The 18,488-nt window shown below is 44.0% G+C and overlaps 1 protein-coding gene across 2 annotated transcripts in view; it reads left to right on the top strand.

The window, feature by feature from the left end:
* Positions 1 to 18,092, top strand: part of kcnh2b (potassium voltage-gated channel, subfamily H (eag-related), member 2b) — a 189,630-nt gene extending 171,538 nt beyond the window's left edge. Inside the window, exons 9-22 of one of the 2 annotated variants that reach the window (XM_079575907.1) lie at positions 1 to 139; positions 3,138 to 3,292; positions 4,059 to 4,153; positions 4,240 to 4,380; positions 6,881 to 7,080; positions 10,800 to 11,052; positions 11,971 to 12,164; positions 12,287 to 12,389; positions 12,813 to 12,967; positions 13,143 to 13,284; positions 13,587 to 13,776; positions 14,539 to 14,644; positions 15,560 to 15,640; positions 16,290 to 18,092. In XM_079575907.1, coding sequence (XP_079432033.1) covers positions 1 to 139; positions 3,138 to 3,292; positions 4,059 to 4,153; positions 4,240 to 4,380; positions 6,881 to 7,080; positions 10,800 to 11,052; positions 11,971 to 12,164; positions 12,287 to 12,389; positions 12,813 to 12,967; positions 13,143 to 13,284; positions 13,587 to 13,776; positions 14,539 to 14,644; positions 15,560 to 15,640; positions 16,290 to 16,571 — 2,236 coding nt within the window. In that variant the 3' untranslated portion in view covers positions 16,572 to 18,092. The remainder of the gene's footprint in view (positions 140 to 3,137; positions 3,293 to 4,058; positions 4,154 to 4,239; positions 4,381 to 6,880; positions 7,081 to 10,799; positions 11,053 to 11,970; positions 12,165 to 12,286; positions 12,390 to 12,812; positions 12,968 to 13,142; positions 13,285 to 13,586; positions 13,777 to 14,538; positions 14,645 to 15,559; positions 15,641 to 16,289) is intronic. The other variant, XM_079575908.1, reaches the window with a different exon arrangement.
* The last annotated feature ends 396 nt before the right edge of the window (positions 18,093 to 18,488 follow it).

The following is an 18,488-nucleotide window of genomic DNA, read 5'->3' on the forward strand; positions in this document are numbered from 1 at the left end:
GACCACATATGTGAACGTCAATGACGAGGTGGTGAGCCATCCGGTCAAGATCGCTGTGCACTACTTCAAAGGCTGGTTCCTCATCGACATGGTGGCTGCTATCCCCTTTGACCTGCTCATCTACCGCAACGGAGAGGAGGTACACATCATCAACTGGAGTCTGGGCTGAAATCATTGGGCCTTTTATGAAAACGAGCAACGTTTTTACCTAAATTATTAGACATATATATTTCATGCACATTTTTCTTGCTCTCGGCTTCTTTATGTGTACTTAGAGTCACCATAAGAAGAGAATTTGTCGACCATGACATCAATTCAGTTCTATAGCCCATCATTATCTTAATATTCATGTATCACTTGATACTGTGAAGTGACCCGAGTACATAAAAAACCTCAAGTTTCTAAAAAAAATTAAAAATAAGATTTAAGAAGAGGCAAGTATTAAACATTAAGGTGTTGGTTCAAAGGTCTTCATTTGAAATATGAGGTACTTGGAGAATTTATTATCCTTAAAATGCTAATTTCCAAATGAAATAGATCAACGTAATTTAAAGTGAAGCAGAGGAGACTCAAGGTTGTAAGTCGTGGCCAAAAGTTGGAAGGAGCTTCTGCCCATCTTAAACAGGGCTCCAGGGTGCTGTAGTTTATTGCAGGATCACTCACTCGTGTACTTTATCGCTAATTATAGATTTAATTATACCGTGAATCGGAGCCAAAAATGTACTCAAGTATTGTGACTCCGATATAATGCAGGCCATAAGTTTCAGAAGGTGTGTAGAATATTTCATTTATTTTAAGTACAGTGAAGTACAGGGACGACTGTTGTACATAATATTGCCATCTGTCGTGGGTGCATGTCCAGCCCATGTCCAGCCCTGAGATCCCAAATCTATCCCAAAGAGGGAAGATGCAGCAGTTTGGAAACTTACTGTGTGTCTGTCTTTCTCTCTCTTATAAACCAGCTGCCTCATTTTCTCCCGGTGTCACATTACTCACTCATCCCTGTGCTAGATTATATATTGATGCAGAAAAAACACTTAACACACTCCTCTGTTTGTGTTAAAAAGTCTTTAAAAGAGCCGGGATGTGGCTCGCTCGGTGAAGACGTGTGCCAACCACAATTTTTTTGCTCATAAAACAAACTTCATTTTTGAGTGCAGCTCATCAGATTTGTATATCTGAAAATAATACCTTAGACTGAGTTTCCTAATGAGCTCTTTTGGCAGCTTTTGAGTTGTAGTTAAGTGTTTTGGAATGAGTTCATAGAAAGCTCCTGCAAGCACCTGCAAAATTGAAAAAAATAGCAAGAATTTACATTGAAGCCAGTTTGGTGTCCGACCTCCCTGACAGGCCGAGGTGTGTGTATACTCTGGAGGTAATAGAAAGCCTGTGACTAATACAATCTAATGTTATTTCTCCTGCATTGAAGCCAGCTGTAAAAATCAATACTTCTCCTGCGGCCAAGGCCCATTTCAGCTGCACTGTCCCCAAAGGTGTGCTCTGCCAGGCCTGGGACACTTTCTATTATTTACTATGTGGACACGCCGGGACTTCTGCCAGCTCAGCCGCCGCACTGCTTTACAAGGGAACATTGTGTAATGATGGGGATTTACTGTGAACTGTAACAATGGATCAAGCTGACATTTCCAGATACGAACGAGTGGTCATTCTGCCCATTAGTTTAGCGTATACGTTTTTGGCAACGTAATATATTTTTGCGTGATGAAATTAAAGAAGTACTAAGTAACTTGTTTACCTTAATAAATCCTTTTCGTAGTCCCTCTGGGGGTAGTACAAGTGTTGATGGGATGATTGGGGGGTCTTTCATCTCCCCCTGGTGTCTCTGGCCAGAAAACCACAATTGCAGCTTTCCCTGCTCCGACCTGGAGGCGCAATACACACTAATGTAATTATGAAGGAGAAGCTAACAGGCTAACGGGCAAAGCTAACTGCGAGCTAGCACCACTTAAACATTATTTACAGCCAAGTTTGAGTGAAAAAAATTATCTCCATTGTGTCATTGGATGTACAATATTCCTCTCTCCCTTTGTCTTTTCTGTCAGCGTAGTATTTACTCTCACGGACAATTAATGAGTAAAAAAACGCAACATACTACGACACCTGCAGTGGTGCTTATGGCCTCTAGGGGCATGAGCTACATAGTACTGCTTTAAATAAATGGTTTAAACTACGACTAAATGTGTGGATAATTATGTTGATTTTAAAAAAAACTAAACAAAGATGACCAGGGACAAATGAAACATGGCATTAAAGGCACTTTGTTTTGTTGACTTAAATGTACAATAACCCTCAGTAACATACCTAAAGTTTTAGTTTGCTTCATTCACCCATGTTTCAGTAATTAAACAAAAATAACAAGGCAAAGCATAATGTAGTTGTAAAAACCTGAATAAAGCAGGAGGATATTTAAATTTAGGGGTGGGAACCTCTGGGTAAGTCACTATATTGATACAATACACGATACATGCCTCATGATAACAATAACGTCACAATATTCCGACACTGTGTGAATTGATGTATTGCACCTATAGCCGAATAACCTATGGTACATCACTATATGCTTTTTTCAACATTGTCACTTTATAAACAGCTGTATGATCAATAATTTGCATTTGTTTTAATCTGCATTGTGTTAAATACAAACATTTACATTAAAATTAATTTAGATGTGTTTTGGTTGCCCAAGTGTAGTGCTGCCCTCTACTGTAATGTCCTGGCAGTATCTTGACCATTCTCGGCCTCATTCATTTGCATATCGTATTGGCATAGACAGTATCGGTATCAAGTTGTGAAACAAAATACCGCGATATATTGTGATATCGATATTTTGGCACTATAAGACTATTGGTAACAAGGGTTATTTGGTATATATTTTTTAATTTTTTTATACCCAAACCAATTTACCAATCAAATAACCGGACTGTATGTTTCTAAAAAAGGTACAACAAGTAGCTGCTGTTCACTGCACCGTGGCTAATGCTGCCACTAAGGTCCAGAGCAGCTCACTGACTGTACAGGCGCTGCAGACACTCTTTGAAGCCTTCTCTTAGTCTTCAGAGTGGAAGAACTTTTGTCTGTCTAACAACGTTGTGTCATTCTCTCTCTCCTTCTCACAGACGACGACCCTGATTGGCCTGCTGAAAACGGCCCGGCTGCTCCGATTGGTCCGCGTGGCCAGGAAGTTGGATCGGTATTCGGAGTATGGCGCCGCCGTGCTGTTTCTGCTCATGTGCACGTTCGCCCTGATCGCCCACTGGCTCGCATGCATCTGGTAACACAGGCTCCTGCTGTAGCTACAATATGTTCAGTGCATTAGGTTCCTCTTGACAAATCATTTTGCTATGTAGCATAAACATAAGAAAGAAAGAGATAGAGTTTATAGGTTCATGAGAGAAAAATAAAAACAAATCTGCCCACTAACGCTGCGGACACACTCCTGATTTGATTTAAAGTCACGCTGTAGTCGACTTGTCGTGCGGAGGGAAGACAACTTAACTCGCATTTGAATTATGGCGGAAAGACGTGACCAGACTAGTGGCAGCAAATCAAACATTTTATAGCATCATTTCTGAGTTTGGGAGCGAGCGCGTGACATCATTGACCAGAGAAATATCCGGAACCAGCAGGATACACACTCAGGTCACATAATCCGAACAATGCTTCTCTGGGCGAGGACAAGCACAAATGAGGGAGTTTGCATGGCCTCACTTGTGATTGTCTCCTTTTTCATAAAATAATGTGTACCCCCATAATTCCCCTTTCAGCCACACACAGTCCAGAAACCAAGACTCTAATATAAGACCTTTCTGCTGTGCGGTGAGTGTCTGTCTCCCACAGAACCAGGATAGGTAATAGTCAAACTTCCAACCAAAGTTTTAGTGGATATTTTTCCCTTAGTGCTCGGCTGCTTTAAGTCCACTAGACTTTTGCACCTCACTATTATAGTTCATTTTGTCCCAATAGTAGCAACTATAGGAAGATGGAATTACAGTTTGTTACATTTTGCACAAGAGTATACATGTCATTGTCCTTTGTAGGTATGCCATTGGAAGCGTCGAAAGGAACGGCTCTATCGGCTGGCTGCACACGCTGGGCGACCAACTGGGGAAGCACTTCAATGGGTCCGTCCCAGGTACGGCCAGCTGCTCTCGGGGTGAGGAGCGCAGACGTGCCCCGGCTGACCCGGACTGACCACATATGTGTTTGAATGTCCTCCAGGCTCAGGCCCCTCCATCAAAGACAAGTACGTGACGGCGCTGTACTTCACCTTCAGCAGTCTGACCAGTGTGGGCTTCGGGAACGTTTCTCCAAACACCAACTCAGAGAAGATCTTCTCCATCTGCGTCATGCTCATCGGCTGTGAGTAGAACGAACTCGAGGGACGGTGGTTTAAAAGGTTTTCGAAAAGATTGAGCTGTTTGAGGATGGAGGACGGTTCGCCTTTCAAGATTTGTCCTGACCATTTAACAAGGTGATAGCAGGTTTTAGGGTTTAAGGATGTTAAGGGATTAACGATTTCATTCTTTTTATACTGGAGGGGTTCAATTGTAAAACAAGGCCATGCAGACGACAACCAATTGAGAGTTATACATGACATGGTTGTAATAAGCCTTCAGATTGGCTCAGCTAATAATGCCTAAAGTTTGGACAGAAGAATGTAACCGAAATCTCAAGTTCTCTCAAAATCCCATTGCTTAGGAGATTGAAGATACAGTATGTAAATGTTTTAGTAGTTGGAGTGGTAGTTCCATTATCTTATTATGCCAATACGCCAACATCCTTACTCATAATTTGTGACCGCAGGCTTTAGATTGATGCCTCACTTCTAGTAAAGCTTCTGCAATCAGAGCAACAAAATAATATCAAAACTAATAACAGTATCAGTCATAACATCTTTCGATTTACAGAGACTTTCTTTGCAGACTGTCCTTTAAGGGAACAAAACGCATTTTCAACTTCTGGAGTCATTCTGTATGTCCACAATAATGATTTTAAACCACCTTTAAGATGTTTTAAGTTTCCACCTAGAATGACCTTGACACGTCCTGAAGCCAAACTAAAAACCTTTTCTTTGGATTAAAAAAGATCCATCATCTGTCTTCATTCAGTGACAAAAATGAACAGATAACAAAGTCACAATGCAACAAAGAATGCAATTGTTTGAAAACAGCGCTGCGCCTACTGATAAAAATCAAAGTCCGCGAAACATCTTCAACCCTTCAGACAGCACTAACGGCCGCTTTCACCTTTCACACATGAAATCACAACTGTTCCTTTCTCAAACCCTCATTATTTTGTTCTGCGGTCTGCACAGTGACTGACAGTGGCAATGAAAAAAGAAGAAAAGAAAAAAAAAGCATGTTCAGACCATTGTCCCCACAGCGTTACACATGGACACAGTGCAGTGGACGGTGATGGGAGCTGACAGGGCCGCGAAGGTCAGCAGTGTCCAACATGACGCCTGGACAAAAGCACAAAACATGGCCATCTTCTGGAGAATGAACACAGCACTGACAGGCAGGAAGGTGGTGGGTCGGAGCTGTGTAAAAGGCAATAAAAGTACACTGATGTGAGCTAATGAGCTAATACACTATTTTTCAGTGTCATAGAAGTGGTCACCCGAGGTTTTTGCCATTGGGAAACGCTGTACTTGTACTTAATCCTTTTCAAAGTGCTGAAATAGTCTTTAGGCTTTTTACTTAATCGTTCAATACGCAGCTCCCGGCTTCACTTCAAAGTCATAGTAGAACTAACTAGCCTATTTGGAGGCAGTAAAAATAAAGCGTGGGAGGTCTGCAGATATAAAACTACCTTTTGATGAAGTCTATGAAATTATTCAGAAGTGCCCACACCAAAACTAGAGGAAAGAAGAACCGGGTGACCAGAAAAAAAAAAACTGGGACACAGTTCGGGAATACGTTGCAGGGGTTCCAAATGGTAAATGGTAAAACTGTTAACGTCTCATAACATGCACCAAGCCACATTAAGGAGATGTTAGAATTGACATTTTAATTGGTTTATACTTGGTAATTCATATTCATATCGGCTAAAATACATACATTTTCAAGGGAAGTGTGTTATTTCGGAGACTAAATTGGCCAAAAGCCGGGACAATTGGAACAGAGACTGAATAAAACTGGGACAAATTAATGGTTTTGGCAAAATCTATTGGGACGTAGGACAAAGGACTCAAAACTGGGACAGCTCCGGGTAAGCTGGGACATCTGGTCACCCTAAAGAAGAAGCAAATAAACCATAAACTACTGTAGCGTAGCTTTTTGCTTGATTTTGATAACAGTGGCTAAAGCTATCAATAAGTAGTCTGTCAAAGTCACCTTTTCAGCTGTTGGTCCACACAACGTTGGTACCAGCGGCTCACTTTGGCCCAGGGGGGAAAGGTGGTTCCATAAAGAGCCCTGGTCCAATACACTAGCACCAAGTCGAAATGCTGCAAAGCAATGGTTGGTACGAGGCACTGTGCCATGCGGGTTGTGATAGTGAAAAGGTGAAGATAAAGAATCAATTTAACCAGCCTTAGGGATAAGCAGAAGAACTTACTCAGAACTGTCAGGGCGCCACTGAAGAGCCAAGAAAGTGAGTGAAAGGGCTCATTCTAACAGAGGTAATATGGTTTATTAGCTAAAATATTTTTTGCACCAGCTTTGTCAGCAACCTTTTGATGTTAGAGAGAGGCAGCATTGTAACAAACTCTTTCTGTAAACTTTTTTTTTTTTTTTACTTTCCTGATCCTGTTGTGGTTGGCAGGTCGTTAAGTGGTGACGCCTGTGGCTTCCTGGTTTCCTGATCTTCCTGGTTGAAATGACACTTCGCACCTAAAAGCACATCCCTTGTCTTGCAGCTCTCATGTACGCCAGTATCTTCGGTAACGTCTCGGCCATCATCCAGCGGCTGTATTCGGGCACGGCGCGCTACCACACCCAGATGCTCCGAGTGCGCGAGTTCATCCGCTTCCACCAGATCCCCAACCCGCTGCGGCAGAGGCTGGAGGAGTACTTCCAACACGCCTGGTCCTACACCAACGGCATAGACATGAACGCAGTGAGTGCCCCAACAAAACCCCCGTCCTGCCATCCCCTCACCCTGTCTCCATGTTGCCAAAGTGTGAGAGTGATACGCATTAATGCACACACAAAGGCTAGAAGGTGGGGATGTTTCTTCGTCTACTTCTAGCGTCTGTAAAGCATCACCAGACCTGCGCTCAAACTGTGTTTACTGTGGCACCCTTTGTTAGCACGCTGTTAGCTGAATGTCAAAGCCTTAAGACTGGACAATTCGCAGAGGGCAGCACAACTGAACGAGATGCAAATCAACGAGACCAGCACAGTCCTTGGTCAAAGTGTCCTTTCCCTACACAGACATGATTTTAAGTATAATATGGAAATGTCATGCCCAAAATAAGGTTTTTTATCATTTTTGATTTAGTCAAAGTAATATTTTTGATGACTAAAATCAGACTGAAACTAATGTAGTCGACAACAAGCAGAGCCGAGGAGAGGCCAGGCGGAGAAAGGGGTGGAGGAGGGTCGCAGCACGGCTGGCAAACGGCTGAGTGATTGACCAGGGAGCTTAAAAAGGGGATCCTGAGCGATGAGCAGCTGGAGCGGGGATGAGCAGCTGCGGTGAATGGCTGTCGTGAAGGTGCGACTTGAGCAGAGTCTGTGATTGAAAGATTGGAGAGAATTTGGTTGAATTTGCGCAGAAGCTTCATTTAATGAGATCAAAAGTATAACGGTCGACTAATGAAGACAAAATAAATGTGAAAAGACGGGAGAACGATTGTCCAAATGTCCAATGACAGTTTGAGAAAACCACATTTCATTTCAGACTAGGATTAAAACAAAATTATGATATGTTTTAAGTACTTAAGATGCATGGTTGTAGCTGGAAAACCATAGCAGGAAAAAAAGCTCCACACAGAAAGGCAAGTGCAAGAGTTGAATCTGCTGCCATGTGTTTTATTCAAGTGCAGCAAGATTCCTGTCATGGAATAGTTTTTAAGGCTTATACAAGGCTTTTGGAAAAGTAAAATAACAATCCCGCTCAAGGCAGGGCTGGCTACTTTTCAGAGAAAAGGCATTTCAACACCGTCCCCGCAAAATCAAGGTATTTTATCAAATAAGTCAAATTTCTTTCATTAGAGTTTCGAAATCAGCACGTTCAAAGTTTGTCATGCCAATATTCCCGCACGGTGAGATGTGGATATGTTACATCCCTCCTGTCAGGCACCTGTTGTTGAGCTTGCGTTGTGCGTTGATAGGATGATTGGAAGCCGCACTCGCATAATGCTTGGTCATGGTCCAACCACACCCACATGGAGAATAGAACTAATGTAAGTATGTGACACACTGACTGCTGTAGCCTCGAGCAGGCGTGTGCTGCGTGACGCCGCGTGCACGCATAGAGCCACCCTTACTGATAGACATGATCGTCAAATCTTCACACTATTGTGCCAAAACATAGGAAAACCGTTCACCCTCCCCGGCTAACAGTGTCTATCACTAAGCGTCTATGTGTGCACGTGCTGTACAGTGTTAGCCGTAGCCTTTCTGTGTGGATTTGGATGCGTACGAGTGCCATTTCATTCATTTGTCTTTGTGATCATGTGTGTGTCTTTATTTTTGAAAACAGTGAAGATTGTGCTTTAAAGATGACTTCATGTTTGCCAGGAAGTAGAGGTGTAACAATGTGCCATAGTAACAATACGGTGCAAGTAAAGAAATAAACTCCGATATCGAGGGGTCTGGGAGTTCTTGCCAAACAAATTTGGGTCATTTCCAGCATTTTGGTGAGTTTCAAGGGAGGTTTTAAAAGCATTCAGCTGGCCCGGGTTGTATAACATTATCACACAGAGCAGCTGGGCTTTTGTTTTTGTTTTTGAAGGGGGACCAAACAATAAACCAACCAACTACTGCTGATAAACTGTTTGACGTTTTTAGAGTATGATCTACTGTTCTCAGGCCAAGATTGGCTTTTTTAACTGTGAACTAGTGTCATTTCTTGGCTTCACGGGTGTCAGTGACTGTCCTCAAACAAATCAGAATGGGTTTTTATTGCCATTGTCCATGAAAGTTACGTTCATAAACAAGGAATTTGCCTCAGTGCAAATGTGCAACATAGAACATAAATTAGTCATAAAATTCATGAATATTAAAGCTGTTGGGGCATGCAAAATAAATCAATCAATGAAAGTACAAAATAGTGTCGACAAACCAATAGCCTGAGAAAATAGTGGGGAATATGTATTTAAGGGCTCAAGCCTGTCCTATATGTGGCATCATCTGCAAGGCTACTATTTAGGTAACCAAAATAGGTATCATACACGTATTGTAAATATTGTTACACTCCTACCTGAAGTCTTATTGGACGTTTTCATGGCACAATATCACAGCTGAGCCTCTGTTTTTGTCCTTTCTCAGCTTCTTCTTGTACTTTGATCCTATACCTACTCTTTTTTTTTAAGCAGTACTTCAGCCGCCAGTTTTCCATTCAACTGACTCTTTTGAAATCTTGCAGCAACAACAAGTTCCAGGAGCAGGATAAAAACCACTCTGCTCCTTCTGAATTTGAGGTTCAACTATTGGTCCGACCTTACCTTTGACTTTGACACTGTTACAGCATTACACTAAGCTTAGGGTGACAATCATATGTTCATTTTCTTTGCGCCTGTTGTGCAGCAATGAGTCTTTCTTGTTCAGGGTCAGCCGGACAGACTTTTCCATATAACACACAACACAGAAAGAATACACAGAGTCCATTATTGGTGGATGTTCTGTTCGAAAAGGAGAGTGCAGATGAAAGGGCCCTGTGGACAGATGAGAGGGTCTGGACAGGAGGAGAGAGCCAGATATGGGTGGATGAGCGGTCAGGCGTCCATCACGCACTCGACCGCCTGTAGGTGTGACCTGCTCTGATCTGAGTGTGTGGCCGTGTGGCTGAAGGGTTAAGCCGTGCCACATATACACTTCATAGTCTGCTTATACTGTCCAGGAATGAATTATCCTTAACAACATATCATTTCACATCACCTATTTTAGTTTAAATACAGGTCTCAATTGGTAAAGCGCTGTTGTATTGCTGTTGTTCTATCTTGATTTACACTAGGTTTGGGCCTACTTTTTGAACCAAGAACCAATGCTAACGCTGTGCTAATTTAGCCACTGACTTCCTGGTTTGCGCTGGAGGAAACGCTGATGGTCTGTTTTTCTTTCACCAATGTCCCGTTTACAATGTGGATCTATGGTGCCAAATGCAGTTTACTCCACGACAAGGAAAAAAATCTTATTACCACAGCTCTAATGGGCCGCATGTGGTCCCTGGGCCGTCTTTTGCCCTCCTCTGATTTCTTCTGCCAAACTTTCTCAAAAGGATAAATTGTGAAAATTAAAGCAAATTATTATTTTACTCTCAAAGGTTTTATGTCTGACGTGAAAGGGGGTGAAGAGTGGGGAGAGACACCAGGCAAACTGTCGGAGCCAAGACCCGACCCTTTCTTTAACAATAGTAGCTAAAAAACAGATTACATTAGATACAGTGTTTTGCTGTATATTCTTCATGGTCAATCTATTCCTATTTGGCTCGTCATCCTATAATGATGGTGGGTCCCTCCCGATGCTATACTGGAACCACTGCACTAGACCCTCGGCCGTGCCAAATTCAAGTTTTGACCTCCTTCCTGTTCTGCAGTGCGTTGCCAACACCCCTGCCCCTCTTCTCCCCACTCACCAGCTCTGTCCGCTCTCCTCGCTCGCCCTGTGCAGGTGCTGAAGGGCTTCCCCGAGTGTCTCCAGGCCGACATCTGCCTGCACCTGAACCGCACGCTGCTGCAGAACTGCAAGGCTTTCAAGGGCTCCACCAAGGGCTGTCTGCGCGCGCTGGCCATGAAGTTCAAGACCACCCACGCTCCGCCGGGAGATACGCTGGTGCACGCGGGCGACGTCCTCACCGCCATCTATTTCATCTCCCGAGGCTCCATCGAGATACTGCGGGGAGACGTGGTGGTGGCCATACTGGGTAAGGAGCAGCGGCAGGACATATTGTAGAGATTATAAAGCGCCAGTTCTTCATGTTTCTGTTCATTTCCTATTAAAATTATACCAGGCATGTTCAAATAAGCTTTTTTTTGTTTTACGTGGTTCCTGGTAGATGATTGTTTACTCCGTGTTAAAAGCTTGATAGATACTTCAGCGGCAGAGACATCTATGTACAAAGGTCGGCAAGTTTGTCTAGAAGCTTAAGTCTCGCGTGAATTTGATGAACGGTAACATTTAAAATTGTGCTGTAAATATGGAAAGAATAAATCAATTATCTTGTCTATAGTTTTAATTAAATTACATTATTGCATGTTAGCCTTTAGCATCAAGACAAACTTGCTGATCTATTTAAACGCAGAGGTCTCCTCCTGAAGTATTTACATCCTACATTGAGTTGTTAGTACACGGTGATCTTAAGTGATCTTAATGTTTTCAAAATCCACTGCCTGACCAAATTAAAAGTACTTTACCTGGATTTAACAAAACTAACTGTTCTGATCTGGGGCCGAATGAATCGGCCGTGAAGTAGCTTAGCCGCATCGTGCAGTTACGGGAAAGAAAGGTGTGATACTGCATAAAGTGCTTACACACACGGATAATTGTTGTTAAGCTACATTTTGAGCTACATTACAAATTCTAGTAAAGTCCATCCTCTTCAATATGTTGAATCAATATGCGTCATTTGGATCACGGTGCTAATGTTAGTTGCAGTTTTGCCTGAACTGCAATAAATTGAAGTAAATAAACACATACATTTACTCCCTGCAAGATGGATTTAAAGCTAACTCTTACAACAACAATAATCTTCAGTTAAACCAAGACCAAAGTGGAGTATGAACAGCGTCATCACATCTAGAATGTGAGAAGAACTTAGAGTTTTTTTTGTGCCTTTGTCCAGGTAAAAACGACATCTTCGGCGAGCCCATAAACCTGTACGCCAGGGGGGGCAAGTCCAACGCCGATGTGAGAGCGCTGACCTACTGTGACCTGCACAAGATCCTGAGGGAGGACATCATGGAGGTGCTGGACATGTACCCGGAGTTCGCTGACCACTTCTGGAGCAACCTGGAGATCACCTTCAACCTGCGAGACGTACGCTCAACACTTAACAGACATATGTGCTGGAGATACTACTACAAACAAACGCACAAATAGAAAATGGATGGACGAATAGAATGTTTGTTCTTTAAACTGTGATGTTTTCTTCTTTCCAGACCAATATGATCCCAGGTTCACCCAGCAGCGACGAATCCAAGTCCGGAGGCTTCAACAAACTCCGCAGACGGAAGCTATCGTTCCGAAGACGCACCGAAAAAGGTAGCAATCCACAAATGACTGTTGTAAGGAATCTGATGCTCCTGGCTCCCTCCCCCAACACGAGGCAATTATATATCCACTGGAGCCTTGTTACTAAATGCTGCAGCACCTTCTGAGTTTGCCCATTGAAAGTAAAGCATTATATTCAAGCTTTGATTTATAGGACCGTGGTTTGTAGGATCATCAAAAAGAAGTGGCATCTTAAACCACGCCGCTGATTAAATGCATGAGCGCTTCAGTTATGCTCATGAGAAGGCGCAATGGCAACGTTTCTCCACCAGATGTCAGTTTTTGAGCTTTGAGACTTCATCGACACCTTTAGAAGAAAGCTTCAAATGCGCTTCACAGCTCCACCCGCCCGTCTCTGCATAGCTATAATCACAATCTGATTTCTCCTCATGTCTCATCTTCATGTGTGTGTAGATGACGCGGACGCCGGCCAGATTAAACAGTCCCGCAGGGCCATTCGGAGGCGGCAGAGGAACGAGGCGAACAGCCTGCAGACAGAAGAGGTCCCCCAGGCCAGGGAGTGGGGCACACACCGCAACTCCGGGTCCTCACACTCCAGCGGGGACGAGGTGAGCAGCCTCTTTTTTCCAGTTGTAGTTCTTGCAAGCACTTACCGAGACAAATAACACAGTTCACCAAACTTATACTAATACACCCATAGAGCCTAGGTGGGTACATTGTTTGAGCTGTGGACCTGTGAGTTAGTGTTAGTGAACCTTCCCTCTCATGTCTGCTGTTCTTCAGGGGGATGGGTCGGCTTTGACTGGCCTGGCGCCTCCTCCGGCCCTCGAGACCCCACTGTCTCCACCGAAAGTTCTGAACTTCAGAGTGAATCCGGAACCCGAGGGAGATCCCAAGACTGGCAACACCTGCAACGCCCTGTCAGGTCAGGCTCACTCCTCTCTCCAGACTCAAACCAGCATTTATCCACGTGTCTGTCACTCACTATCATATCCTACTATCTCCGCCCTCTCGATCAATCACCTTTAAAGCCAACCCTCCTCCACCACAGCAGATCCATCAGCCTCACCATCTCATCATCATTGTTGCTGTAGACAACTGATATAAACACGAGGGGGATGAGAATTGACTTTTATTGGGAGATTTGCTGCAGTTTGGATCACGCTTCGCGATAGTGGCTAAACAACAAAGCACTAAACCATTTGGAACGTCTCTCCCCTCTCACAGGAGCCTTCTCGGGGGTGTCGAACATCTTCAGCTTCTGGGGGGAGAGCCGGAGCGGGGGCCAGTACCAGGAGGTGCCCAGCTGTAGCCTGGCCTCGCCCCCACCTCTCAACACCCCTGTGCACAGTCTGAGCAGGCAGCAGAGGAGCCAGCTGGACTCGCGGCTAGACCTGCTTCAGAAACAGCTCAACAGGTACAATTAGAGAAAACTGTACGCATTTGTAAAAACAATCTTGTAACATTGGACAGAGTGAGATTCAAAGCTTCATCATGTCAATAAGTTGTGTTGAGACTTTACTTTATAGTATAGAATAGAAAAGAATAAGTTGGCTGGCAAGACAAAGCGTTAGTAAATTGGTCGAAGGCAACACTAATAATGACTTCATGTGTGATATTTGTTCCCGGTTTTGCTGCTGTAACCTTTTTTTTGGACAATCTACACCTAAAGTCCTCCAAACTTCTGCTGCTCCCAGTGAAGGTGTTTTTTCCTGAGTCAGTCTTATTAGCCGCTCTGTGTGTCCCACATAGAACCAGACAACGCAATTTACCAACACACAGACGCACAATGAAGCATTTATTCCCATTGTCTGACAAGCGCTGGGCCTATTAAAAAGATGAATATGCTGCAGCTGTCCCTGGAGGACTATTAATTGTTCCATTCATAGTTGTTAAAGTATAGAATGCAGAAAAATGCAGTAGCAGCGAAACAAAAGGAGAAAATGTTAGGAATTGTGTTAAGTGCTGTACTGTATCTGTTTTTAAGTGTCACTTTGGGTTTGAATGACAAAAACAAACATCACAACTCCATGTTTTTCACGAGGGAACAGCAATCAATGCTGTAAAAATTTGAAAAGGCAGTTATGCTGAATGTGAGACTTTTAACTGATAGAGCTGTACTGGGTAAAGTTTTGTGTAGTTTTGTTGGCCTGTGTGAAAGTACATTGTTGTGGTGCAGGTTGGAGAGTCGTATGTCGGCGGACATTGGGACCATCATGCAGCTGCTGCAGAGACAGATGGCTCTGGTGCCTCCTGCTTACAGCGCCGTGTCGTCCCCTCCTCAGGTATTTCACCCCCCCATACCAAGGCTAACACTCTGACAATGCCTGATTTTGTAAGCAGAGTAAGACCGTGTGGGAACATTTGTCTCCAAAGCCTTGTAAGAAACATGATACACACATAGATTATAAGTAGAGGTCGACCGATATGGGTTTTTCTAAGGCCAATGCCGATATTTTGGGATGCTAATTGGCCGATACCGATATGCTCGGCTGATATTTTTGACCAATATTTTTCCAAATGTCTGGTGTATAATTCTGTAAAAACAAATACTTGGCCGCTCCAACAGTGGCCTATTTTATTTTAGCAATTTTGGTGATCCAATCATAGTTTCTGTCTTTGATTAGTTGTCGTTAGCATTAGCATATTGTTACTAGCCGCGGCATTTTGCACGGCGATCAAAATTACAATAGTGGAGGTAAACACTAACTCAGCGATTGAATTCTCCAAATTCTGCACTTCAAAATGACATGCAGCATGTCCATATTGAAGGAGGTTTAGTGAAACTTGAAGCTAACCAATTTTCATTGCGATGTTTCTCACCTCCCCTGAGGCCGAGGGAGTTGTGGGAGGACTCCAACAAAGCCCTGACTTTTCTCTTTCCAATGCAGAAAAACAGGAAGTCTCTATGATTTTTGATCCCGGAAATATCTACTTTTTTTGTCACTAGATCGGCCGATAGCCGATACTGTAAAATCCCCAAATATCGGCTGGACGACTTTGTACAGGTGAAAGACGGGAAGCGGCAGTGGATTTGCAGGAAGCTTGTCAACTAGAAACAAAATGATGTAATAGTGCAACCCCTGTTTCATAAATGATTGTGCGTAAATTGGAGCAGACAGAACCCCAGCTCCCAATACGGGGGGAATGGGATTTCGATGTATTCTTGGGCCGCGTGTGAGCATGTGTGTCCTCGCCAGGTGTCTCCGTACTCGGGCCCCAGTCCAGGGGACAGAGGGGCCTCTCCACTGGAGACTGACACGCTCAGCTCACTGTCACAGGCAAGGCACACATCATGCAATATGTACATCATTTCACCACCACAACACAGGTTAAGTTAAAGTTTATTATTTTGTATGTGCCTGCCATACCAGTCACTCACTACAATTACACTGAAGCCAGGTCTAAGTAGGCTAAAGATTCGACTCTGATCCGTTTTCCCATTTCCAGCTGACCTTTGTTTGTTGTAAGCAAACAGTTATAAGTTCAACAAGCACAACACAAATTCAATCAAACACTGTTATATATATAGCCGATGGCTTTATTGACATTAGTGCTTATTTCTGGTTCTCATTTGATCAATCGGAGTTGCTGTAGACAGAATCCTCTGTCTGTCTAATGGCCTTTCTCTGTCTCAACACACATAATCGGAGCTGATCAAGCCACAAAAATGAGCTCCTCTGTCATCGTAGTGCAGGGCTTTGCTGAACAATGGCAGTCATTTTTTAGAAGTAGCAAACACGATGTGTTGTTGGTTCCTTACAGCAGCCTGACAGAAAACCGGCTCAGGGGAAGGTCGGTTCTAGTCAGACTAGGTGAAAAATCCGACACTCCCTTTGTTCCTGCTCATGTAACCACGGCGATGGGTTATTGTGATTCTGTTATATTTGGTACACACAGTTAAATATAGTATGTGGTGTTTGTGTGCAGATCTTGGAAGCGCAGGACTTTGAAGAGTTTCCAGAAGAGGGCGCTGTGCTGAGTGGTAATCCGTCGGGACTGGACCGTCTGGAGCTTCAGCTGGGATTGGGCAGCGGGGCGGGGCCTGTGAGCCACGGGGACGTGCCCTCCCAGCCAGGGGCAGTGCTGGAGCCGCCCCCGGCCGTTTGTGTGGACCCAGAAACCCTACGGAGGCTGTCCCTTCAGGAACCACAGACGCCTCTGGACTCACGGACACCCCAGAGACACCGCTCGGACCCAGGGGGCAGCTAAGGGTCCCGGGGGGAGCGGCAGGGAGGGGGGGGTCACATGGAGGTGGTCTTTAATGCTGCAGAAGTCGTGTTCCTGGCGCGGACTCGGACACAGGAGGCACATACTGTATCTACTCCCTTTATGGCACACCTTTGTCACAGTCACCTCAGCACTCCCAGGAGAAGCCACTAGAGGAGCGAGGCGGGTTCTGCCCGCCCACTGCTCTTTAAACTCCACCACGGTACAACTTTAACCAAATCCTCTTGAACCGTACAGACTGCTGTGTGCTGGAGATATCCCTTTACTGCTGTGTCCACGGCTGGATGACGCACGCAACTGACAATGAACTAGAAAAACGAGTAGCCATTTTTCACCTTGCACTGAAATCTTACTGATATTATTCTAGATGAATCTTTATGTCCGTGGCGCTTCCGAAGAACTCCCAAATGTGTAGAGATGACGTGTTAGCTGGCCTAACATCTGCTGTCCCGTTCACTCATTGGTTCCTTCCTACTGACGTCCTGCCCCTTCCCAAGAGCACACACTGGACTGGCTGCGCTGCACCTCAGGGGCGGGGGCTGGAGGGGTAAAAGCCATGAATTTTCTCAATGAACATATCAGTGACCCTAACATGGAAATTGTACAGTCTTGGTGGGCTGGTTAATGAACACATGGCATGCTTAGGCAGCGTCACACACAGGTAAACTGGCAAACTTCCAACAAAGAAATACAATCATGAGTGAACACGGTGGAAAGTTCTGTGCGGAACACTTTTGTCGATGGGATTCTATCTAAATTATACTGTCATAGTCTTAGTGTATGGGGAAGAAACTTTGTAGAATGAAGCTACTCATGGGCCTCAAGTGCTAAAAAATGAAAGATCGCTGCCTTTGGTAACATTTCAACAAAACCATTTCTACCTTTTGTATGGCCAAATGTCCTCAAAACTACTACTACATGGGTGATGGAACTTACGGCCAGGCGGCTCAAGATAAAGGTAAACACTGTCAAAAATGTTCCACACAGGCACTTTACACATTGAAGGCAGACCTTTACAAACTCAATGAAGTCAGTTTTTTGTGTGAAAGTGGCCTGCTTTACTCTCCCAAAGCACACGTCTATCTGAAGAACCCAACTGTGTGGTTTCTCTTTGTTCTAATTGCTACCTCAGATTGCATCCGTCCACATTGTTCCACCGGAGCGAGCTCTTGAAATGCTTGGACCTTGTACAAACTGTCCCCGTCTGTCCCGTGACGTTAAGACTCAAGTTTGCCGGTCGACGCCGAGCGGCCGAATGCGCCATTATTCATGTGCAGTCCCATATGCAACACTGGAGGAGGTGGGCGCGGGCTCTGACTCTGTGTGCGAAGTTCTGTGTGTTTGTCTTGTCTTTTGGGTCTGCACAGCTCCCACTCTGCGGTCCGCGAATCATGAAGGAGATACTGTATTTACTACTGTCACCCCCAATCTTTATGTAGTGAATTCCCTTTAAAATGTAGAACTATACCAGGTACGGAGTAGAAAACCCTCATCAAAGCACATCAAAACGATTCATTGTGTTTAATTTTCAGAATCTGGTTTGAGTGGGGTTTTGTTTGTTTTTACAGAGGAAAAAAAATCCTTTAAATTCTTCCAAAGAACGGGACTCTAAACTCAGTGTCCTAATATTTCAGTAAACAGCCAATAAATATGGACCATGTGCATAATGTAAATATCAGCTACACACTACCAATTAATCTCTTTCAACGGGGAAATTTAACATCGCCTATTTTTAGTAGCCTGTTGTTACTTAAAATAACTAGTAGCGACCTAGCTAATGGCTAATTTTGCGCTACCAATCGTAGCCATAGCATGTTTTAGCATTCAGCGTGTTTTTGGCCTCCAAGATTTTGTCTAAACATAAGACAGTGTTTCTAGTCACACAGCCATGAGTTTATG

This window comes from Gobius niger, assembly GCF_951799975.1.
Source record: "Gobius niger genome assembly, chromosome: 18".
Taxonomy (NCBI): Eukaryota; Metazoa; Chordata; class Actinopteri; order Gobiiformes; family Gobiidae; genus Gobius; species Gobius niger.